The sequence below is a fragment of the Plectropomus leopardus genome, chromosome 11, assembly GCF_008729295.1.
Source record: "Plectropomus leopardus isolate mb chromosome 11, YSFRI_Pleo_2.0, whole genome shotgun sequence".
Taxonomy (NCBI): domain Eukaryota; kingdom Metazoa; phylum Chordata; class Actinopteri; order Perciformes; family Serranidae; genus Plectropomus; species Plectropomus leopardus.
The window spans coordinates 25,476,787-25,502,582 of NC_056473.1; the positions used below are offsets into that span (position 1 = coordinate 25,476,787).

Consider the following 25,796-nt stretch of genomic DNA (forward strand, 5'->3'; position numbering starts at 1 on the left):
CTCGTTTTAACTCCCATTTCACATCCCAACAGACACTTGTTGCTACCTCAATTCACCATTAACCCATCTTTGCGATAACTTTTTCCCAGATTCCACATCAGACGCTCATTCAAACATGCTAAAAAATAGCATCAGTGTGGTTTTATGGTGGATTTCTCACCTGTTTTTCGCTCACTCTTTCTCTGTGGCAACCTTATTTTTGGTGAGCCTCTGAGAAGAGGGAACGGTCACAAAGGGGGGGAAGTAAAAGTGCAAAGCCCGAGGCTGGGAGGGCTCTGATGGAGTGCCTGAGAGCTGGAGAAGGGAAAGCTGTGATTAGAATATGAATGGAACCACAGGAGAGGGGGAGAGGAGAGGGGAAAGAAGAGGGGAGAGGAGAAAGGCGGATTATGGCTGAATTACTCACCACACCATGGATAGCAAAGGAGGACTTTCTCTACCAGTGCGCAGGCGTGGGCACCACTGCTGCCTGCTACTCACTGACACACACACACACACACACACACACACACACACACATACAAACACTGTGCAGGCACCTGGGAGCATGTGTGGGACATGGTGGCAGCAACATCACACGGGACACTGTGCACAGCGTTTAACGGGTCTGCGCATCCATTTAGACTCACGTGGTTAGAAAGAAGCTGCTGCAGTAAATAACAGGTCAAAAACAAAACAGCATCAACTTAACATTTTAACTTTGCTGCAAATATTAGTGCTTGAGAAAAAATTAAACAATAAATACACCTTAAAAAACCCTAATGACACAATATTCAAAGGTCTAAATGGTGGCTGGAGCAAAGCTGTGACCTCAAACGAGGATCTAATTAATTTTAGCCAAATAAGGAAAAGGTGGAGTCTGCGTCTCCTTCAGTGGACGACGTCCTTTTTTTTCATCCTGTTATCTGCTTATTAGAGTCTCATAAAAAAGGACAGGTGCAGCCACCAAAAGAGCCTCTTCCACCCTTCCCATTCTTACACACTCTGCCTGCACAAACGGATGTGTACTGCTTTTGTTCGGTGAAAAGGCCCCAGTTGAGTTGTGTGTGTGGGGGGTACTGACACGCTACATACGACATGTTGGTGGTATTAAGGATTCGGTTTAAAGGAGGAAACCATATGACTCAAAGGGACCCTCTCTTTCCATTGACGTTAATGAGGGGTGTCGCTCTGTGTGTTTTTATATGTCCCCGCTGAGCTGTCGGCTTATTACGTGATCTTTATATGACAGTCAATCTCCACCGTCTATTGTGAAACTTAAATTATCTCAGGATGTAAATATAAACAACAAAAACACAAAACTACTTTTGATGGTTTTATTAGCAACCACTTAATTTCTAATTCATCAGTCGGCAAATATGTGGAAACATTTTACTTGAATTTTGAGGTTAATTTGATCTAATAGTTCTGCATTATTGCTCGTGGATTTTCAGGTGAGTCACATCTTGGTGACGTTTAGGGACGTGTGCGATAAGTCAACTGGTCCACTGAACTTCGCTAGTTGGCATTAGAAATACTAGTAGGTTAAACTTAATATTAAAAGTATTATAATTTTATGTGATTGTGTTCATCCTGTGAAATTGGGGTTGTTATAATCCGGCATGTTTCCTACAGATTTATTCTCTTTTGGTTTCAATCAATATTTTTTTAACTTCACTAAGTTTTTGTGATGTTTCGTTGGCAATGTTCATAATGTGCGGTGCAAAGTGCCACACATTTTAGCAGCATTTAAAATTCGATTTGGTTATCTAAAAATGTCAAATTGCTCTTATGTGCACAATTTTTTGAACAGTGTTTTGTTTTATAGATTAAATTGTGCTATTTTTTTTCCCCGATTGTTTTTTTCTTTTTAACTTTTAGATTAGTCGACTAGCTAACTCTCAATTTTCCAACACATCAGGAAAATTAGTTGTAGGAACAACCCCTGTTATGTTATGTTATGTTAGCATCTCTTTCTGATCTCTCAAAAAGCCAAATTCAAGACCATTTTTATTTTATTTGTTGATGATAAATGTTCCAAACTATTTGTTTTTTTATTTTGTTGTCGATATAGTTGCTCCTGTTTTAGCACCGATCTTCTACACATTCACACATGTAATACAATACGACCGACACCAGAAGAATTATATTAATTCAAAACATTATTAATGTATTCAGGATGGCCATGTTTGCTTTTTGTTTGTTTTCTGGAATTTTTAACAAAATAACGTGTTAATAAAGTGCTGTAAAGCAGCCAGTAAGAAAACAAATTTAACCATCTAAAATACTTGTTTTGCTTTGAAAATCTTTCAGCAAAATTAAAAAGAATAACACCCATGATTTGCAGCACTAAAACACCCAAAAACATTGTTTTTGCCTTTTAAGAAACAAAAGAATGTACACTTTTCGTGGACTACTGCTATTTTTTCCTCATGTTATTATTAATACTTGATCAAAAGTTGTATTTAAATTTGAATGCATTTTTACAAAGTTCCTATTTTAATATTTGTAATTAAACAAGACATGCTAAGATAAAATAACCAAATATTTCCAGACAGCAGTGGATAAAGAGATGTTGTTTTTGTGTTTATTATGTACACATACAAAAACATGATGGTGAGAAAGTATCAACAGAAATGAGAAAGTTCATTTTTTGTTTTTAAAGCTGTAGCCTGTTTCTTTCTCCTTCACGGCTCTGATGTCTTTTGCAAGTCAGACTCTGTAAATTATATCTCTAACTCTTTCACTCACATAGACTGTCTCTGTCCCTGTCCTGGTCACTCGTTGTAGCGTGACAGTTTGAGTCGAGGGATGATGTTCATGGACTGCAGCTCCTGGAACAGCAGCTTGCAGGCGTACGGGATACGCAGGGAGGAAACGTGGCAGGAAGACTTACAGTAGTGACACCTGAAAGACAGAAACAGACAATCAGACCGGAGACAAACCAGAGGAATAATGACTGTCCTTCCATCCGATCAGAGGACTTTGAAAGTCACTTGTAACAATCATGCCAGGCATTTACTGATTCAGTCTGTAGTGCATCCTGTGATATCATTTTTGATATTTAGTAACCAACATCTCAGCTGTTACTTAAGGGCCCTGACACACCAAGCCGGTGGTTAGCCGTTCATCAATAGAGCTTGTCGGTGAATGAAATCACTCTGATAGTTCAAATCAGCGCACGAGAAGAGAAACAGGAGTGAAGAAAGCAAACAAACGCCTAAGTCAAAAGGAAGTGAGATCAAAACAAACTTGTTATATTGTGGTTAACATTATTTTTAGCCATTGAGCTCTTTCATAGAAACAGTGCATAATTATTTGTGTTATTGTTCGCTACTGCATATTAATTATCTTTTGTTATTAATGTACAAAGTGGCTCATTGTGTCCTGTCGGTCTTCCAGTTTCCCCTTTTGTAAAACTGTAAACGGATACTTCAAATCGAATAAAGTAACCTGAAACTGACAGTTACCAACAATTCCTAGTAGTAGTAGTACACCTTTAATGTACTGGATCATGTGAGTGAATTACAACATCTATTCCACGTGTGCCATATAATGCCTCTACAAATACTCTGAGTGCATGAGCACATACAGTAACTTTCTAAAAGTCACTGTCTGTGCTCATGCAGAGTCTGTACATTGTTGACACCGACAAGGTGTTCAACTTACCAGCCGGAGTATCCCAGCAGGCCACACTGCCCGCACACGTCCACCTCAAAGGCGTCACTGGAGATCATGAGGCGCTCCAGCAGCAACATGCTCGCTCCGTAGCCGATCAGACAGTCACGTTCCATCTCGCCCAGACGCAGACCTCCATCTCTGGAGCGGCCCTCCGTAGGCTGCCTGATAACGGGACAGACGCATAACAATATTACTGGAGTAATAAAGATGTTGATTTAAAAGAGCAACAGTTTTCTTTTTGTTATTTCTGTACAATTACAGCAGGAGTGTTGTTTTTACCTGGTGAGAACAGCTCGGGGGCCTCGAGCTCTAGCGTGCATTTTGTCGAGGACCATGTGCTTCAGTTTTTGGTAATATACTGGTCCAAAGTAGATATAAGCCTCCAGAGGTTCCCTGAAGAAAATATACAGATATCAAACTAATGTATCCACACAGATTAAGTCAGCACCACATTACAGGATGTCTTTATTAGGAAAACACCAAAAAAACATAAATATCAGTAATTTATCAAGTAAAAACACCTTAACTTAAATAACATTTGATGTCTGTAAAATGAACATTTGCGAGTAAAACTGTTTTCTGCATGTTTTAAAACAAATTTGGCGGTAAAATAAATACTAAATACAGCCATGTAAAGTTGTATGTCCCTCCACCAAACCCAAAAGTGCTTAAAAAAATTATCTGACATGCCTGGTGGGCATACATGAAGGTAGAGAGGAAATGAAGAAACGTAAACGATGAACAAATAAACAAAAAACATAAAATAACCAAAACACTGTCACACATCAGCGCATATTAGAGCTATGTTACATTGTCACCTACAGAAAATAATTTCAGCATTATGTTACATTAATGTAATTTAATTTAATACAGATTTCTGATTTTACCAAAACTTTCAATGATCTTTGCTCGTTCCATGACTTTTCCAGGTTTTCCATGACCTTGGGAACCTTCAAAAAGGTTCAATATGATGGATATGATGATTTTCTATGACAAGCTAGTTTAATGTGTTCACAAACTCTTAATGTAAAGGAAGAAAAGCACACTGAAAACATAAGTGAAACAACACGTAGTGTGACGTGTGTGTGTGAGTTGTGTTTAATGGGATGTGACATGAGCTCTTTGTTACCCCGTGATTCCTGAGGTCACGTAGTCTTTGCCCTGGTAGTTATATCCATAGCGGATAAGATCCTCACACACATCCTTCACCTTGCTGCCTCCAAAGGCCGTACCGTAGTGAAACCGTCCATCCAGGACTCCCGCCTTCCCAGCCAGCAGTTCAATCAGCTTTCCCACCTGACAGAAACAAACACAGTCCAGAAATGTAACAGTGGCTTTGCTCCTAAGATAAATCTTTTGTTTTTTTTACACTCTCCTGGCACCAAAGCTTGATATTGTGGGTGAGATTAGATGACACATGTACCCCTCGTGGTGGGACCGGCAGTCTAAGGATGACTGATTTCAACAATTCCTCTAAGGTCGCACCCAGAGGACCCCTGACCCCATCACATAAAAGGAAACACCTACTCTCATTTCACTCTCAGGCCAAAGAAACATCCTCCCGAGCCAAACATTTCTGAGCATTCTCCATGACAACCGCAGCGTGCAAACACACTGGCACTGACAACTTCAGCAGTAAAGATCATTCAAGTTTTTACAGTGTAAGGGACAAAAAGCAGGCAGAGACAGGGCCAAGTTTCATGTCATTCACATTCAGCACCACCCTACAGTTCAGATGTACTGTGCATGTTTGATAAAACTTCCACACGCTGCTACAAGCAGCCGCTTCGCTGGCAGCCGTCTCCGCAGCAACAAATATCTGTTTGTGAACAGTAAGATTGCTGCTTAGCGGCGTCAATGGACGTGTGCTCTGGAAGCCAATGATAACCCACAGAGGAGAGGAGTGCGGATAATGAGCGTTTTGTCTCACAAGAGCCGACAAAAAAAACTTAACAAGTGCGACGGTCAAAACAGAGATGGAGGTGATTCAGACCGAAATCATTCATAATAACTGTCTGTAGGTTTTAGATGAGGTGTCAAATTACCAGATTTTCACCAAAACAAAGGTTGATTTGACCTATCTGACAAATATAATGCAGAATATTAAAGCTAAAATGATTACTCAAATAATTTCAATTGAACAAAAATAATTTGCTGCTTTTATGTAATAAGTGATTAATCATTTTAGTCTCCTCCATTAGTTGTAGCCCTAATTTGAATACATCACCTCTGTTGAAATTGTCGTGGGCGTTCTACATTGTTTTCTGACATTTTATTGACAAAAAAATGAAACAACGTTTGAGAAAATACTCTGCAGATTCATTTGTAATAAAAATGTTAGTTTTCTTCCACAGATGTGAGGAGTCGTACCGTCATTCTGGAGGGATATCCGTGAGGGTTCATGATTATATCTGGACAGATGCCAGTGTCACAGAACGGCATGTCCTCCTGAGGAACGATGAGACCACAAACACCTGACACACACACACACACACACACGGGGAAAAACAAAGTGAAGTTAATGAACACATCTATAGCATTATGACAGCACAGAAAATGCAGATGCAGCTCAACAGGCTGTTTTAAGTGATTCATCTTCAATAAATGTTGCAAGAATTAAAAGTAATAATAATGTAATTATACCTGTTGGTTGGTTTCAGCTTCTTATATGTGAGGATCAGATGCTTCTCACTTTTATAATCACTGTAACTAATAACTTTGGACAGTTGGTTGGACAAAACAGCAATGTGGACTCTAAGGACTTGTTAATATAATCAATAAATAATCAATATTAAAGGAATACTTCACTTGCAAAATTAACAAATATCAATCACTCAGTGCGTGTTACCTTAAATATGTGAGGAAAACGTTGCTTTTCACTAATGCCTTCACGGTGAACAGAGAATCCAAAAGTGGCAAACTTTCTTTATGTTTTGAATAAAACAGGGTCTGGTTTTAACAGCAAAACTATAACAAAACTTTGCTTACAAACTCTACAAACTATAATTATATAAGTCTCATTTATCCAGTCGTACGCTCATTACTTCACAAATACCTACATTTTTACAAAAACATTACGATTTAAAACACGCCAGTACGAACAATATAATACATGGCCGAGTAGCTCGCCTGGACACACTCTGAGCACAATACTTGGAGGCAGAAGTGTTTTATTTTAGTTTTGTACCATGTTTGGGAAGTACTGAGCATACAACTGAATATACTATACTAGGATTATACTGCACTTGTCGCGTGAGTGTTTGTAAACAGACGTTTTGACACAGTTTTGCTGTAGTTGCACTGTGGTAAATTTTCTCTGCATTGTGGGTTATTCACAGTGCACTATATTGTGGATGAAATTAACCGTTGAGAATTCGAACACTACTACAAAACGGCGAACACACTACATAGTGCTCTTTTTCTGTGATAGGGAACGGTTTCAAACACAGCTGAAGTTTACTACACAAATTCAACAAGACACGAGCTGTTATAGAAATGATCATTTTGCAGAAGAAGTCTTCTTCTAAAGCCCACTCACCTAACGGACCACACAGAAAATGTGCAAACTTGTAGTAAAACTTTTTGTTGTGTGTGCTGCTGCATTGAGGTTTGGTGTGGACCTGTGGCGGAGCATGACATTTCCATACTTGTGTGGACAGACAGGATCCTCTTTGGATTCACATGATGTGGGGGACAAGCACCCTGGTAGCCAGGAGTTTAAGTGTGAGTGCAAATGTTTGCTGAGGGGCCGAAGCACTCTTCCCTGGCCAGGGTAAACAGATTGTAGGCCCATTTGCAAATGAAAAAAAAGAGAAAGAAGAGAGAAGAGAAGGAGAGCAGGAAGTGGAGAAAGGTGCTTAGCTTGACAGGGAGACTGGGATTACACATCCATGACTTTCAGTTTAACTCAGAGGAAGTGGAGGGGATCAACTGGAGAGGAGAAATTGAATCCGTGCACGTGGGAAAAATTCGCTATTAGCCGACCAGTCAGCGACACAGCACACTGTTGATGCCATGCAGGATGTAGTAACAGGATGTTGACTGGGAACAAGTACAGCGATTTGCTGGAAAGTCATCCAAGAGCAGGAAGAAGGTGAAAAGAAAAGAGAAAAGGCGAGGACGGCAGAGCCAGAAGAAAAGGTAAAAGGGGAAAATAAGAAAGAAAAGGCGGTTAAGAAAAACAAAGTTTGAATATAAGGGTAAACGTAGGATAAAAGAGGAGGAGGAAAGAGAGTGGAAAATGGAGGAGAAGGTGATTAGAAAGATTCAGGGAGAAGGACACTAGTTCCCATAGCAGACATCCTCGGTGTTGTTTGTTTTGTGTGAAAGTGAATGATAAAAGAGGCATGAAATCAGCAGAGAAAGGCAAGACAACAGCAAGGGTCCAGAGCCCTCCATCACAGCTCATACAGCCCCACGCTGGCGGCTCGCACAATGGGCCCCTACTACTGACAACCCCTCCACCTCCTCCCCCACCTCCACAGCTGTGTGTGTGTGTGTGTGTGTGTGTGTGTGTGTGTGTGTGTGTGTGTGTGTGACCGGTAAATAATTAACTTATTCTGCTCTGCTGACCAGGACTTATGAGACTGCTCATGAGTAGCTGGGAGATCTACTGCTGTGGGCAAATTCTAATAAAATAATAAAACCATGATTTAGGATTCATTATGAAATATTTGTAAAAAATTTGATTAATTCTACAAACAAAACAACCCCCACTAACTTTCACAAGCATTTCTTGATTCTTATGTAGCTGTGAACACCGCATAGCGGCCGCAGAGAGCTCTGATTAAAAAAAAAAAACTGGTCATACATCAGCCGCACATCTGGGACTCTCCATCCAGATCTCCTCCAGCTAACCCCCCGGCGACCCCTCTCTCTTCGTCACTATCCGAGACAGAAGACATTGTCCCATCCTGAGCTGACCGCCCAGTGGCCACCGCGGTAATGAGGAGAGTAAATTATGCATGGCGCCAGTTAGCTTTTTGATTAAAACATCATACAGGCCCTCTATAGGGGAGGTGCTGCAAAACAAAGGAGGTTGTAAACACTTTTTCTCCAGTAGCAGCAGAATACTGCTGGGGTGTAATAAATTTGCATAGTCTGGCACAGGACAAAGAGCCAATTAATTGAAAAGAGCTCTTGAAAGATGAGGACAGGGGGGCAGTGACAGAGCAACAGCTACTGGGACTTGACTCAACAAATGCTCCGGCACAGAGACGACCAAAGTTTTTCTTTTTACCCCCAGTCATTTACAGTCTTTCATGACAGGTTCAAATTTGGGGCTGCAGGTCATGACTATTAATGCATTACTGTGCACATTTATGTTTGAGCTCAACATGCTGCTCTTTTTCAGAGCCAAACCAGTGTGAGAGTGCACCTTTCTGTCCGTGCCGGCTGCTGAATTTGTCTCCGATTTCTGGTCTCCTGGTCTGCCTCAGGAGGATCTTGATGAGGAAAGCATCTTCAGCGTTGGATGAGATCATGACCTTCTCGATGTACGAGTCCGTTGAGCCCTTATAGCTGCAGAAAGAGAATGACAAAATTGTGAGGTATCAAAATGTTGAGCTGCATTTTTTTTTAACATAAAAGGTGGGTGAGTGGGTGTGGTGTTGGGAGCGAAGTGCACTCACCTGATGGGCACGTCTCTGTACTGGGGCTGGCCTAGCTGGGTACTGCCCTCCAGTGGTGTCTGGGTGACAGTTGGCATGGACTTGTTCACCAACACCTGTTTGTTCTCCACTTTCTCACCTGTTTTACACACAAGATACATCACACATGGTTAAGAGGCTGTTACATGCTCTTATATGACATGACTCTCATTTTTCATACAGAAATATGCTACTTTCTCAACAGGAAACAGTCAGTGTGTAAAATCTGGATCAAGTTTAAATGAAAAGCAAAGGTGGATTTTCTTTTTTGTTACTTCTCTGTATATGTTACTGTCTCTGTTATGATAGCAGGGCTGTATCATATGATGCATACATTTATTTATTTATTTATTTCATTTGTTAAGGGAATGTCAAATATGTATTTCATTTGTTATTATTGATATTTATGTGTTATGGCATATTGACAGTAGTTATTGATTGATGTATACCTGCAAGTTGTGTCGAAAATGAATAAAAACAATCAGTGCAAAAAAAAAGCTGAATTGGTTTGTTTAAATCCAACACCAAAACGTGCAGCTATCAGTACATTACATGTAAAAGTTAGGATCGTCTGGTTGATTGGTCGATATGCTGTTTTCGAAAAATGCCCAAATGGAAGAGCTGGAGGGCTTCGGAGGTGCAGCGCTTTTTCAGCAGATGCTTTGGTTGCATCTGGTAGGGGTGGGTTTTATAACCCTAAAATAATATCACAATATTTCAGGGTATTTTGCAATAATGATATACTTAATTATATGAAAAAATTTTGAAAAATATAAAAAAAATATTTAAGTATTACTTTTAAGAACATACATTTGCAAAAAAATAAGTGTTATCGTTTTATGTGTCAGCATAAAAATAACAGTTTGTTGTCAAATACTCACTTCAAACTAAACAAAAATGTTCTCTAATTTCTTTAGTTTTAAAACAACAACAGTAACTGGCAGCAAATTCTCTCTCAGCCACAACTGTACGACATCAATATGTCACTAAGATGGAATATTGCCATTATTACAGTATGAACATTTCTTATTCTATTGGAAATTATGCTGGTTTTATCATGGACGATATGATATGGCATCTGGTTGGTGGCATCACCACAAAAGTAAAAATGTCAGCACTAGGTTGAGTATTTGCTCCGGCCCTTGCTCTGGATGAAGGGAAGGACGAAGAACGCTGGGATAGAGGACGGGCCCGCCGCTCTGTGTGGATCCAGTTTCTCTTCTATTGTTATTGTTCAACACTTGTGCATATGAGATGTCATGGTTGGTTGGTTTGTGGTATTTGTACCGCCCCCCCTTTACTGTGATTGGACATCTGAGTAAAAACTGACAGTGAAGGCAGCTTTTTACCCATTTTACACCCACATAAAAACACAAAACATGCACCCAGCACCTCGTCACACCGCTGGTGTTTATAACATCATAAATATGTGATGCTCCTTTGGCAAAGAAAGGGGAAAAAAAACTTACTTGGACACGAAATGTGGCTAATTTAGTTAATCTAGGAAACACTTGTGGATTTTTTGCTATTGACTTATTGATCTGTTGAAGAGTGGACAGAATTTCAGTCGACCAAGACTTCTATTGGTTAGTAAATGCAGTATTATAAGTGATTTGATTTGAATTTGTTGATTAATCTCTTATAACAAGAAATACTTAATTTACTGTTTAAAATGTATTTAACGTGAAGCAAAGGGCTGCAGGCTGGATTTGAAATTTGAAATTAAGCACAGGCAAAAAAAAAGAAGCATGCTGATTAACTCATGACGCCATGATAGTGTCCTTTGGTGGGTCATGGTGTGTGTATGTCAACAATAACTGAAGCTGTGTTAAAGAAAGACGAATGTTATCTGTTAATGCCATTAGTGCTAAACTAAGATATTTTAAAGATCACAATAAATGGAGACTTCAGGCTCCTTTCTTTTCCAGTAAAACATGGACTCTTATTGGGACCTACAATCTTATTACTTATCACTTATCAAACACTTCTTTTCTATATCGCTCTGATTGATTGATCAATTATGTATCTTCCCAACATGTTTAAACATTTTTCAACATCAAGTACTTCACATTTAGTAAAATTACAACTTCATGGGGCCTTAAACACCTGAAACACTGAGTTAGACAGTAACAAGTCAGTGGCATGCTGGGTCTCCTCCAGTCCGGCTGATACTCACCAGGGGAGCAGATCCCGTCAGCATCCAGGATGCTGTGCCTCCAGATGGGCTTTCGGGTAACAGCATCCAGCATGGGCCCCATCACCTTGTCAAAGGTCTGGTTGGTGTAACGCCGCAGCGTGCACTTGGCGTTTTTATACACAAGGCATCGCCCAAATCCTGGAGAGAAAAGATCAGGATTTCTAAGTGTCTGCTACCTGAACAGGTGGTCAAAGATCAAATATGTTATGATAGATACCTTTTTAAAGTAATGAAACATGTCAATTAAAAATGCTAAATCCTGTAAACAATAAACAGCTCTCACCTCTGTCAAGCGAGGCTTTGTTGAGGACCAGAGCGTCCTCAATGTCGTAGCCGCTGTAGCTCATCACGGCCACGGTGGCGTTCTGCCCAGCAGGCAGCTTCTCGAAGTCGATCAGTTCGATGGTTTTCGTTTTGACCATGGGCCTCTGAGGGTACGCCAGCAGGTACATGAGAGTGTCGATGCGGTTCCTCTGGTTGTAGCCGATAGTGCCTGAAGAGAGGAGACACGGAGAGTAGATGAATTACTTCTGCTTTGGGTGGAGAACTTACTTCCGTCTTGTTTGTTTTCACTGCATATGTATCTTTTTTTTTAAAAGTTTCACTGTCAGTGCATAATGTGAATAACTGTCTGTAAATTAGTTATTAGTGCGTTATAAGCAGTGTTGGGCAATAATAGAATAACTGTAAGGTGTTAGAGTAATAAAATAACTTTTTCCAATAACAAGTAGTGTGACTAATTACCAAAAAAAATTCAGTAATAATATTACCGTTACCCTAAAAACGAATTTCTCATTACCACCTTCCTTTTGTTGTCACCCCAAAATGATTGAAATATTGAATTGAAATAAAACTATCCCATCTCTGGATTCACTTTTGTGATTGTTGCTCATGTCAGTCACAAACAACAAATTAGTTTGGAAGATAACATTAAGTGCCTCACACAGAGGTCTGTGCAAAGTCTGAATTTTGAGGAATAAGGATGAAATAAAACGAGTAGAGCAACAAACTATTGTGGGTATGGAGAATAAAATAAAGAAATAAAAAAATGTTTAAAAGTAATGTGCAAATATCCTTATGTGATGGAAAAAGCAGGACAAATATTCATTATAAATATTATAAGCAGGCAGTAAAAAAGCAATAACCAGGAAATAGCTACGTAAAGAGTCAAAAACAACCTCTTCGTGGACAGAAACAGTTCAGGATATTTATGTCATGTTTTTTTCGCTGAGATGTGCCACAAAAAAAAGAAAATTATTGGAAAAATGGAAATCTTATTTGAATTTGAAGGTGATTTAATACATCTACGCTGCTTTGTTTTATTCCCCTTTGTGCTAAGACCACCAGAATGGACTTTAGTTGAGTATGAGGGGGAAAAAAAATGCCTCGACTTCAATCAAAATCATGGATCATCAGGACCTTTATGATCTTAAAGGACTCACATGGATATAAAGTAAATGATAAATGGACTTGTGCTTCTGTTGCGCTTTTCTGGTCACACTACTTGCCACATTCACCCATGTGTGCACACATTCACACACCGGTGGCCGGGGCTACTGTACAAAGTGCCACCTGCTACTCGGTAACATTCATACACATTTAAACACTGATGGCACAGCCACACGGAGACATCTGTGGCTCTGTATCTCACCCAAGGATACTCTGACATGCAGACTGAAGAACACGGGGATCGGGCCACGATTAGTGCATGATCTGCTCTAACTCTTAAGCCAGAGCCGCCCTTAAGGAAAGGACCCACAGTCTGTAACCTTGCTTCTTTTTTTCCCATTTTCTGTGTCACATGATGTAATTTCACCTAACCGGGTCTGATCTCTCTCGGTTTATCTGTTCTGTTTTTGTTGAAAACAATAACAATAAATTAAAAAATTAAAAAGTTTTCTTATGAGCCCAACACTGATTATAAGTGTTTAATCCTTCTGCTGGATGGGTCGGAGCTGGGCCTGGTTAGCACCGTCTCGGCACGGCAGAGTGGAGGAACGGGGCGAGTTATGGCGTAAAGCCTGGCCTCCCTGGAAGCCTTGACATTTGTCAGATGCTATTACTTCACAATCAGGCTACAAGCACAGAGTCTGTGATAATAGGCCCGAGCCACACAACCAGATTTGCACATGTATAGGGCTGTCCACACAAAACAGACAAGGCAGAGGATATTGGGCCAAATATAGTTCCAGTCTGTGTTTTTGTAATAATGCGGGGGAGGGGAGGACGGGACGGATGGAGGTAAAGCGGTGGGGTGGGGGTGACCGCAGTCGGCTCTTACGAATGTTAGCAGGGCCGTTTGGGGAAGTTTTGGTTACCAAGGAGCTGCGGGTGCGCACTCTGTGGTCTTTCGCAGCTGAGCACACTGACCCCCTGAGCACAGCCAGAGCAGACACAATGAATTGCTAATGACACTCTGGGTGACTGGCAGGGAAAGGGCCTCCGCACACACACAGCACAATAGAGAACCTACGCAAGCGCCCCATGTTTGATGTCCATGCGCATACACACACTGACACACACATAAGAAAAACACTCAATCACACACACACAAATGTATTCTGACACGAAGTAGAGCAGGAGCAGAGTTTTGGGGGAGACGAACCAGCGGGCTGCTTGTATCTATAGTGTTTGTTATTCTAATGTCCTTTTGTATATTTTTAACTTGTGCAAATAAAAGTCTAAACTCTGAACCAGCAGATTTGGGCGGCTTAAGAATAGTCTTGATGTAAGATTAAATTACTGTCAGTATCCGTTTGTGTGTATGCATGCACAGAAGTCAACACTGCAGCTGTTTGGAGGATGTTTGAGAAAGGATTTGAGATCTTCACACTTTAATGACGTGCCTGCTGACTGGAGCTACCTGCTCAGTTGAGTCTTACCCATGGCCTGCTTGCCCATAGCGCACTGGTATGTGTTCCTGGGTGACTGGTTGTGGTGGGGGTAGGGAATGAGGCCAGCGCACACCCCGAGCAGTGTGAAGGGCTCGATCTCCAAGTGTGTTGTGTCTCTATGGAAATGTTTAAAAGCAAATAAAAGAGGCAGTGAAACCAGCATGTTGAATGACCAAAAAAAACAGGAGCGTCAGGAGAATCACGTGCTGCTCACTTGTTAATCATGTGCTCATAAAGTGCGATCTGACAGTCATTCTCCTCATTCACATCGAGGTACTCCACCAGGCCCTCATGCAGAAAGTCTTCAAAGTTTCTAAAGTTCAGAAAAGTGTGTTTTTATAAAAAACAAACAATATGATCTTTTAAAATATGATTATCTGTAACTAAATGTGTTGTTAAAATCTTCTCCTGACTCCAAGTCTCACCTGTAGCCCTGTGACAGATCTTCAATGTGTTTGTTTTTCACCATCGGCTGTCCCCTCTTCACTATGATGTACGGCCTGATGGAGAACAACAACACAGACCAAAGCAGAAAACTGTCAAACTACTTACAAGGACTCTATTTTTTTTACATCCCAAACCTCTTATTAAAGTTTTCAAATAAAGCTTTGAATGTCTGTCTTCATATTCAATGATAAAAAACAACAACAAAACAACAAAACCCTCACTTTGAATGGAGTGATTCATCAGATCAAATGAGTGGGCCTTTTTTTGAACAACTTTCTTTAATGAGTAAATGATTGTTAAAAGGCCAGCCCGTTAACACAGGTGTTCAGCAAGGAGGAGGGCAAACTATTTTTTTTGTTTTTGACTGAAGTGAACATGTTTTTGAAACACCTTTAAGTATGAATTGAGACAGAATATTACGTGTTGTGAATAGGGATGGGCGATATGGTCATTTTTTTGCAATAACAATATTCTTGATGATTGCTGACTATTTTAATATTAATTTCAAGAACATACAATTGCAACAAAATGAGTGTTATAGTTGTATATGTTGACATAAATGTGGTTTGCCTTCAAATATTCAGAAAAAACGGAACCAAATTTATCTCGCAGTTCTTTCGTCTGCAAACGATAACTCAGAATGAGATTCAATTATGTGTAAAATATGAATATTACAACAAAATAGAATTGATCAAAAGTAACACATCTGAACAGTTGCCAAATACAAAAAAAACTTGTATTCAGTCTTTATGAATGGCTGCGTTGTTTTCTCCACCTGTGACCTGTATGTGCTGCTATTTCTCCTCCACTCTTCTTGCTGTAGCACAGTTTTTTACAGTTGCACCGCGAGTGTCATGTATTAGGACAGGCTTATGAGAAAATCACCTAATGACACAGATTCCTGTGCGTGCACAGCAAGAGGAGAGGGAGAGAGAGAGAGATGCTGTGCTGCTGAGAGCGTAATTTCACTGCAGCCACACTTGATGACAGGACGCCTTGATGTCAACGAGTCAAAATTTTGCAATTATCTCAATGTGAATTTTTCTTTTCATATCAAAAATGTGTACATTATGGAAACATTTACAGCTAAGTTAAAGATAAAAATGTATTGGTTTAATGAACAATGGTCCCCATTAATTGGGTCATGTCAGAAATGTAGACGTCTTTTATTTATTTATTTTTTCTCCCTCTCCATTTTGCCATTGCTTTGTTTTCATTGCTTGTTTATTTTTTGTTTAACTATGGAATTTAACCTTAGTTTATATTTATTATAACTACTGATTTGTCATACTTTGTATATTTTCTGAGCTCTTTTTGTTTTTTTTTCCTCTATATTCTGTGCTCCTTTTCTTTATTTAGTATGTTGAATATGGACATGAAAGGGCCAAAAAAAAAAGATAAGTATGTGATTGGGTTGTAAACATCTCCAATGTGCTATAGGTTTTATGTGTGTTGTTGTTTGTTTGTTTTTCATATTGAATAAATTAAAAGTTAAAAAATAAATATATACACCGGTATTATCATGGACAATATGATATAGCACACCTCTAGTTGTTAAAACCATTTTTTCAATAATCTTTGACTTTACAACACCCTGAAGTACAGATGGGAATTGATAGGATGTTATATCAATTCATCATCAATTCCTATATTGATTCCTGATCACTCTTCTGCCTGGAAAAAGGTAGGCCGTGCAGGTTTTTTTGGCATCAGTGCAGTTGTAGCTATTATTTCTAGTCTCTGAACACCGTGTAACTACAGTCTGTCTGTGCCGTCTCAGACAGAGGGTAAATACAGCTGTGTTGTAATCATTTTTGATTACAAACTGTGTCCAGTAGCATTAATTTGTGTTTTTTGCGTTTGCCTTGTGTATGAGTCCAGGTTTAAAAATCCCCACCTGCAGAGACGTCCTCCATCGGAGGAGATGTAGACACAGCGGTCGGTCAGGTTGGTGGAGATGGACACAAACTCATTGATAAAACCCGCCCTGCGCATCAGTCTGAAGGTGTTGACCAGCTTGTGATGATCTCGAATCACACCAAGAATGTTACCTGTCGTCATAAAACACACAGACAGAGACATTTTCACATAACTTAAAAAAACACTCTAGTGCGGTTTCCCACCATTACCTTTCTGAGTAAACCGGTGTCAGTCTTGACATGAAGATATATGTTGTGAGTCAGTCCGTCTTGCTCTTAAACTCACAACAAACTGCCCACATTCACTTATGCCACCCAACTAAAACCTCTTTCCCCACAACAATTTTTCAATAATCTATTCACTTGCCCTTCAGCTCTTAACCTTCATCTTTACCCAGCACCACTTTTATTCAACTGCCCGATCGGTACTAAACATGTGCAGCAACCCTCAACAGAGATGAGAAAGCAGTGAGAGGGCTCACTCCTTAGCAACTTCCATCATCAGCTCCAGAAAAAATTATGTGTTTAATTATTTTTCAGCAGTTGCCAAATCGGGTGAGAAAGTTGCTGGATTTACTAGCTCAATGTGGCATTTAGCTTTCCTCTGGCAATCCTCATTGTTGAGCTCTGCAATTATTTTAAGTCAAGTCTAAAGAAAGTTGGAGCAGATAATTAAAGTTAGTGAGCAGGTTCGACTTTTGGGTGAATTTCTGAATCATCCACAAACTTTAAACGGAAAGAAACAGCACGCATGTACGGTAGTGTACTCTGAACCTCCACGACTGGTGAGAGCTGCGCTCAAGCTGCCCACAGGGGTTTGTTCATATCAAGTCTGACAGACAAATGAGTGGAGAACAGAGGAGACACTGTGCTCTGCCTCTGTGTGAGGGCACATTTCCACTGAACACACTCTGAAGGGCTTTGACACCTGCTGCTACCAACTAATTAAATGGTATGGCAGCTAATATAATTTGACAGTTATCAGTGGCGAGACAAACATATACAGTAATTATGGGGCCAAGTTCTGACTCAAGAATAATACCTGCTGCTGCCATGAAATTAATGACTTATCAGCCTCCCCGCAAAATACAAAATTGCCTCCTGTAAACTAAACAGAATATTTTCCCTTCATGTTCATAAGCAATGCATTCAAAACAGAGAGGATTAAACTTTCTTTTCAAGTGATCTAAAGCAGCAGCATGCACTGTTAATTCTCTTTGTGTTTGTTTATTTATTTATTACGCTGCAGTGGTGCGGAGGAGTTGTACCATTGAGGAAGACCAGGAAGACGCTCGGGTAGGAGAGCTCCTCTCCACACAGCAGGTTGACGTCTTCAACTCCCAGGTTAAAGGCCAGTTTGATGATCGGGCCGTCCTCCATGTCGGTGGTGATGTGGGTCATCAGAGCCAAGTTCTTCACCAGACCGCAGGCCTACAAACCAGAGCATCAAAAATAAATATAAACAGATATTTTATTATACTGAAGGTTGTTTTTCCTTAGGAGCTCTCCTACCCGAGCGTCAGCCAAGTTCTTCACCAGACCGCAGGCCTACAAACCAGAGCATCAAAAATAAATATAAACAGATATTATATTATACTGAAGGTTGTTTTTCCTTATATATAATATCTGTTTATATTTATTTTTGATGCTCTGGTTTGTAGGCCTGCGGTCTGGTGAAGAACTTGGCTCTGATGACCCACATCACCACCGACATGGAGGATCCATATCTGTGAAAACATGGACGCTTCACACACAGAAGATCTAAACAATCAGCACAGTTTCAAGGTGGTGCTTAAGGGTTCTTGAGTTATGGCCAAAAACATGTTAGGTCACTGTGACCTTGACCTATGACCACCGAAATCGAATCAGTTCATTCTTGGGTCCAAGTGGACGTTAGCGCCAAATTTAAGGGAACTCCGATAAGGCCATCTTCAGATATTGCGTTCACAAAAATGAGACGAATGGGAGGTCACAGTGACCTTGACCTCTTAACACCAAATTCTAATTTGGTGAATTTTCATAAATCCCTCAAGGTGTTCTCGAGATATTGCTTTCACAAGAATGAGGCGTATATAAGGTCGCTCTGGCCTTTGACCACCAAAATCTAATAAGCTCATCCTTGAGTCGACTCAAACGTTTGTGCCAAATTTGAATAAATTCCCTTAAGGTGTTCTTGAGATATTTCGTTCACAAGAATGAGACGGATAAGGGATGGAAAGAATAACTTTTCTATTAAACTCAGAAAGTGATAAATTCGTGTTGTACTGGGAAAGATACATTGCATTGCATGTGTGACCTCACAAGTCGATCGCTGAGTATTTAAAACGTGAACTGACTTGTATATTATGAATGCAATAACTGTATAAGCACAAGGTGACCAACGGTTTTGTATGTTCTACAGTGCTAAACTGTATTTCAGTGTCCTTTGAAAAATAAAGTATATATATTTTAAAAAAAAGAATTAGACCGACAAGGTAATAATGACCTTGAACTTTGACATATGACCAACAAAATCTAATGAGCTCATCTTGAGTCAAAGTGAATGTTTGTGCTAAATTTGAAAAAAATCCCTCAGGCGTTCTCAAAATATTGTGTTCACAAGAATGGGCCGGCCGGGTGGACGGATGGATGAAACATAAGGCTTGATGCTTGAGGGCATCAGACTCTTTTATACGCATACTTTTATCTCTGATTTCAGTATTTATTAAATATTTAACATGAAGAACTGCTAAAAACTCCCACAGAGGCAATATTAGTAAAATCTCCTCAGTGGACGAGCAGGAACAGGTCAGGTGTGGCTGCTGCAGCTCACTCACCTCTCCCTCAGGGGTGTCAGACGGACACAGCATGCCCCACTGTGACGGCTGCAGGGAGCGCGGCCCGCTGACCTTCCTGGTCTTCTCAAACTGGGAGGAGATCCTGGTCATCATCCCAAGAGCTGAAATGAAGGAGAGACGAGACAGGACCTGGGTGACACCCTGACGGTCCATCTTAAATCTCTTCAGAGACCAGTTTCCCTGTAGATGACAGAAAAACACGTTTTTTCAAGAACAATAAAGGTTGAACTCAAAGATTCAGAATAACGGAAATATGACAGAAACTAACATGACATACATTTTTTCATGAAGTTTGTACATGTTGTTCCTTTGACCTTAAAGGACCCGAAAATACTGATGAGCGTTAAGGAGCTGTCTGGGATCAGGACACTGGAGTACTGAAACTGTCCTTCGTCTTTTCTTTACCCTTTTTTTTTTAGTATTTATCTAATTTTATGGTTCATCAATTAAAGTGTAACAGCACAAGAATATTTCTGTGCAAAGTGTGATGCAATGTATTATGCAGGGTTACATAGTTATATGCTGATACATGTGTTATGTTTAAAAAAAAAAGTCACTAAACAAAATAAAAAAAGATTTTGGATAATCATATTAATAAGGCTTAAAATAGGTATTTTGGTGTTAGCTGACGGTTTGTATGTACTGTAGAGGTGTGTGGTCTCAGATCAGATTATGCCTTCTTTAATTCTTTAAATTAGAAAAGGTGAAGTACAATTTTTAAGTTTGTGAATGAAGCTTAAGACATAGTTCATAGTTAGAATAGTTAAAAAAATACGTATCAACACTTGTTGCCAAAAAATGTTGGAGCACTGAGTCCAGTGTGTATCATTTAGGGGGATATATTGGCAAAAATGGAATATAACACAATGAGTTTTCTTTTTAAGAAAATAAGATTTGTTGTGTTTTTGTTACATTAGCATGAGCTGTTTATATCTACAAAGGGAGCAGGTCCTTATACACGGAGTCCGCCATGTTTCACCACCTCACACACTGTTTCTTTAATTTTACCTCCCAACACTGTCCAATACTTGAGCAGGACAGATATTTGCTATGTTTTGCAACGTTTTAACCTAAAGGTGTCATTGCACCGTGCTGAGCGGCTGCCTGCTGAGCAGCTCCTCTCGTCCTGCAGCATTTATGTTGCACTTTATCCTCTGAGTCTTTTTTATTGTTGAGTTTTTCTACTATTGACCCTCTGCCCTCTGATTTTTATTTTTAGGTTTTACTCTTTTAGTGTTTTCTCGTCAGGAAACTCTTAAAAAGGAGATTTTTGTTCTTTTCTGGTAAAAAAAAAAACAACCTAAAAACCTAAAGAAACACAATGCTGCATAAATGCCAAGCGAGAGTTAATTTTGGGCTGGCTTACGTAAAACGGTTATTGCCACATCCTATTTTACCCAGCTTTAGAAAACTGTGAAAAAAACTAAAATGACAATATTCCAGATTTGGATTGAGGCTAATGTCTGATCATTTTTTATGCTTTTTATTTTGCATGTAAGACCCTAAATTACATATTCAGAATGTTTTTGGTGATTTGAGTTCCCAGAGGCTTTAAGCACACTCACCGTGGATATGGCGTTGACCATGCCGTTGGTGATCTGATCCTGCCGCATGTGCTTCACCACATCGAACTGTGCAGCTCTCTGCTTGGGGATGATCTGGTCTGCGATTTTCTTCAGTTCAGAGTTGAACTTCTTAAACAGATCTTCAAACAGTAGAGACAAGAGCTAGAAGGACAGAGAGAGACAAAACATTTTTATTCACTTGTCCAGACCGCAGACGAGATGCTGTTTAAGAACAACCATTTCAGAGTCGTTGCATCTTTGCAGTCTTACTCTCAGATCCGCTGGCAGCCCACATCTGTCTCTAATCAACGCTGAGGTGCGTTTACAGTCAGATTTAATAACCAGGTGTGCCGGCTCACTGATAAGCCTGACCTGGCCTCTGTCCCACGTCCCTGACGTCCTCAGCCAGGCCTACAGGAGGCAACCTCTCTCACAGCCCCCACCCACCCTGTGCATTAGCATACATCAAAACAAACAGGCAGCGCTGCTTAAAATTAATAAAGAAATTAAGCTTCCGTTGCGCAGCCAGGCCAATTAGTTGAATGTCAGGGAACCATAATTGGAGAGTGAGGAGATTGCTGGCGTTGTTAGTGTGTAAGCCCCCTATTGAAAGAGGGCTCCATGCCCCTCCCCCTCCCATCTCCTGCTCCTTATACAGAGCAGGTTGGGGGGGAAATTAAAGGCCTTAAGACAGCAGTAATTACATTATCAGAGCCGGGCCTGCGGATTAGCTCAATCGCTCCAGTCAAGGCAGCAATTCTATTGTCACGGTGCTGAAAAATCCCCATGCTTCCACAGCCTCTGGATTTTGGTGCCACCGCATATCTCTCTCCTGACAAAGCCAGGCTGAAATACAGGGGGTGGGGTGGGGGGGGGTGACAAAAACAAAACAGGGGAAAAACAAAGCTGAGGGGAAAAATAATGAGAGTCTTATTAAAAGAAGGAGGCAGGAACAAAGATGCAGGTGAGAGATCAGGGCTGGAGCAGCCGCTGTCCTCTGGTCCAGAGCTGTGATCCGTTTGCACTAAAGCATGTGAGCTTTATTTGTTCCTTTCTTGTGTTATTAATAAGCATCGGGGCTGTTTTGTTTTCTAGTGGCGCTAAATGTATTAAACACCTTTCAGTTATAAATACCGAGTTCAACATGATGCCTTTTAATTTCATTTCATATTGATCAGCTGACAAATAAAAAACTGCATGTATATTTAATGTGAAACATAAGAAGCCTGACTGAAAGGTGGACTAAATATTACACGAGCAGTAAATGAGACCACATGGCGCATAGAGGCTTACCTGCCCGGCCAACTCAAGACGTTTGTTGCCATAGTAATCTCTGTCGTCCACCTTGTTGTCCCCTTGAGCCAGGATCACCCTCCGAACCATCACAGCCAGGTAAATACACTTTGCCCGAAAGTTAAACTCTTTGACCTAATGACAAAAATGATTTTAGTTTGTGAAATATAATGAGGATACTTCATGATTTGTGTCTGTCCGTCAACATACAGGCACGTGTGTGAGGATAAGAGACGCCAAAAGCTCTCTGGCCTCCTCCATCTTGGTCTTCTTGGGGCCTCCCACATGCGCTGTCTCCGCACTTTATTACCGAGGTACCTCAGAGCCTGAAACACAGAGCGGCACATACAGCATGTTGGTGTCGATATTATACCAAAGGTTCAAAATGAATACCAAAACACTGATTTCGTGTGTGCATCAAGTCAGTTGCATGAATGGAAGCAAATTTCTGGTCACATGAAGCGGGCATGCACGTCAGGATTCACACAAACCAAATGTGGTTTCTTCATAGAAAAAGTGTTTTGAGGCTGGCATTGCAACCAGGTTTCTACAAGTATTAAAATACTACTCAGTTAGTGTGTTTAATACTTTTTTCTTGTGCCAGTCAAATTTACTGCACATAATTTCTATGGATTGACATGTTATAATTTGTTATTTATTTAGTTTTGAGTTAATACCGATGTCTGGTCAAAATTTCAAGTGAAAAGCTGTAAAATAATGAAAATAAATTTCACCTGTTGAATACTTATTTCCCCATTCTCTACCAAAAAGTATTTTTATGTACGTTTTACACAGTGTCACAACTTTTTGGGATTTGGTGTTGTATTTGTCTTTTGATAAAAAATTTAAATGTTATGTCTTTAGTGTCAATTTTACCTCATGGTATCGAAAATGGTATTGACTATCGAGGTGTTTCAAAGTACTGGATCAAAGTCAAAAAATTAAGCATCTTGAAATCACTACTTCAGAGTTTTTGAGACTCGATACTCAAAGTTTCTCTCTCTATTCAAAAGGTGTTCAGGTTCAATATACATCTCTGGTTAATGGTTCTGTTGGTGTTATGTTTATTTAAACTCAGCATTTAAAGGCATTTGCTATTAATGTGTTTAATGCTGTTGTAAAATGATTCACGTGGAATTTTCTAGGAAAACAGCACAGAGCCTGTGGGAGGTCAAGTGAATCACACACACACGCTCTCACACACACACTCACACTCACAAATACACACACACACCTGAGTCAGTGTTTCTCTGGAGCCCTCTACTGAACTATAGAAAAGGTCAAAGGTTAATGAGGCTGAAGACCACCCACCCGGCCATCCCACAATACATTAAATATATCTAAAATATATTCATATAAATACCTAACAGGCTAATGTGCAGAAAGACAAGTTTTTTTTTTTAAATATATATATATATATATATATATATATATATATATATATATATATATATATATATATATATATATATATATGATAAAATCATGTAATCATATCTGATTCCTAAATGTATACCACTAGAAAAAAAGATGACAGTCAAATTTGGTTTAGACAGATTACTTATCATAATCTGATAACAATGTTTCTTAAGCCTTATCTGCCTTTAATTATATAGATTTAGGCCTCATTGTGCACAATACAATGACCCAATGAATACCATGAAAAGACATCATGGAGGCTGGCAGACAGACGAACATGAGAGCGGCGGGGACCGGTTGCTAGGAAGCAAATATGGCCTCATCAATGCATCAGTGGTTCCTCTAACAACATAATCTTTATGAAAAACAAATTGGCCGATTGCATTCATCTGTAGATGTCAAAGAAAACATGCAGGCCTCCTGAATAAACCACCCAAAGCATGACTTGACTGGCTGGAAAGACAAAACCTTCGTCATCTGATCACAGAGAGACAAAGAAAATACCTTCTGTCGACGCACGCTTGTTTCCCAACAACAACATCCTGCTCTTCAGACGAGTTAATGGGCACATTAAGGCTGGCTGATAATTCATTGTTTATGGACTTCCAGCTGAATCATACCGTCTAAATCGCACTGTAATGATATCAATATACAAATTCTGTTGTCCAAATTCAAGATTCGGAACAAGCTGAAACTTAAAAACTAACAAAATTAGCACTTTAACTTTAAATCTGCTTGATTTGTAGAGTCATAATTCACATAATCGGGTTACATTTTTTAAAGAATTATCCTCCATATTTGCTTATTCACTTTCTTGCTGAGAGTCTGATGACGAAATGACCTCCGTCAGCTCAGCTTAGCACAAAGACTGCAAACAAGGGAAAACAGGTAGCCCCTCTGAAGCTCACTAATTAACTCTTTACATCTTGTTTGTTTTATCTGTACAAAAAGTAAAGAGTGAGAACGACCTGTTGGGGTTTTTACAGGGGGTCATGTGACTTCCTGAGTCTTGTCATCCTTGTGAGGTTGCCCGGCAGCCAGCAGAAACTCTAATTAGTTAGCTTTCTGTTTGTCGGCGTGCAGGTTTTCTCGGGTTGGACAGAGCCAGGCTAACTGTTCACCCCTGCTTCCAGTCTTTGTGCTAAGCTAAGCTAACCAGCAGCTGGCTTTATGATTATTTTTTAATGTGCAAATATGAGGGTGGTATTAACATCTTACTGTCTAAGTGCATTTCCTCAGATGCTGACCTGCTCCTTTAAAAAAGATTTGTATTTTTGACAAAAGGGATTGACAAAGGTAAAAAAAAGCCCAGATAATTAAGATATATTCTGACATTTAGTATCTGTGAGGGTCAAGTTTTAAAGTGCTGGCTTCTACTTTTAATGTAATACAACAAATTGCATTTATTATTGAGAACAACCCTGTCTGGTAAATACCCACAATCCTAAAACCCCACACCCTTATCCTTATTATATATAACAATCTATTATAATCTCCATTTTTAATTTCATCCTTAGCTTTTTTAAAACAATATACATCAATGACTACAGTATTTACATACTAAATCTGGCTGATATGAAGAAAATCAAATATTATTATTTTCACTCATTCAAAAACACTTGCCCGGTGCACAACGCCGATTGTCTGTATCTGCATTTTATTTTAAAGATTGTTAATAAAATTTATTAATAAAGAAGTGTGTGCATTACACTCAAACAACACCAGGTAAGGCAGTCTGCAATACATGCAAAGAAAGTGTCAATAAGAACTTTTACTTTGTAAAACCTCAGGGAGCTATGTGTATTTATTCATTTTTTAATTTAAATTTTCACTGAACTTCATAAATGAAAAGTTGCAGAGAACTTGGTGAAATATGATGTTGAAAGTTTCAGTTTTGATTAAACATTTCTTAAATGC

General features: G+C 39.7%; 1 protein-coding gene across 1 annotated transcript in view; it reads right to left on the minus strand.

Moving 5' to 3' along the window:
* Positions 1 to 2,714: 2,714 nt before the first annotated feature.
* Positions 2,715 to 25,796, minus strand: part of polr3b (polymerase (RNA) III (DNA directed) polypeptide B) — a 28,619-nt gene continuing 5,537 nt past the window's right edge. The window contains 19 exon segments of the mRNA XM_042495726.1: positions 2,715 to 2,886; positions 3,649 to 3,822; positions 3,940 to 4,053; positions 4,790 to 4,956; positions 6,031 to 6,134; positions 9,038 to 9,180; positions 9,291 to 9,408; positions 11,485 to 11,643; positions 11,789 to 11,998; positions 14,388 to 14,515; positions 14,614 to 14,712; positions 14,825 to 14,899; positions 16,744 to 16,897; positions 18,034 to 18,196; positions 19,582 to 19,782; positions 21,168 to 21,329; positions 22,461 to 22,595; positions 22,671 to 22,741; positions 22,744 to 22,786. Coding sequence (XP_042351660.1) covers positions 2,757 to 2,886; positions 3,649 to 3,822; positions 3,940 to 4,053; positions 4,790 to 4,956; positions 6,031 to 6,134; positions 9,038 to 9,180; positions 9,291 to 9,408; positions 11,485 to 11,643; positions 11,789 to 11,998; positions 14,388 to 14,515; positions 14,614 to 14,712; positions 14,825 to 14,899; positions 16,744 to 16,897; positions 18,034 to 18,196; positions 19,582 to 19,782; positions 21,168 to 21,329; positions 22,461 to 22,595; positions 22,671 to 22,741; positions 22,744 to 22,786 — 2,550 coding nt within the window. The 3' untranslated portion in view covers positions 2,715 to 2,756.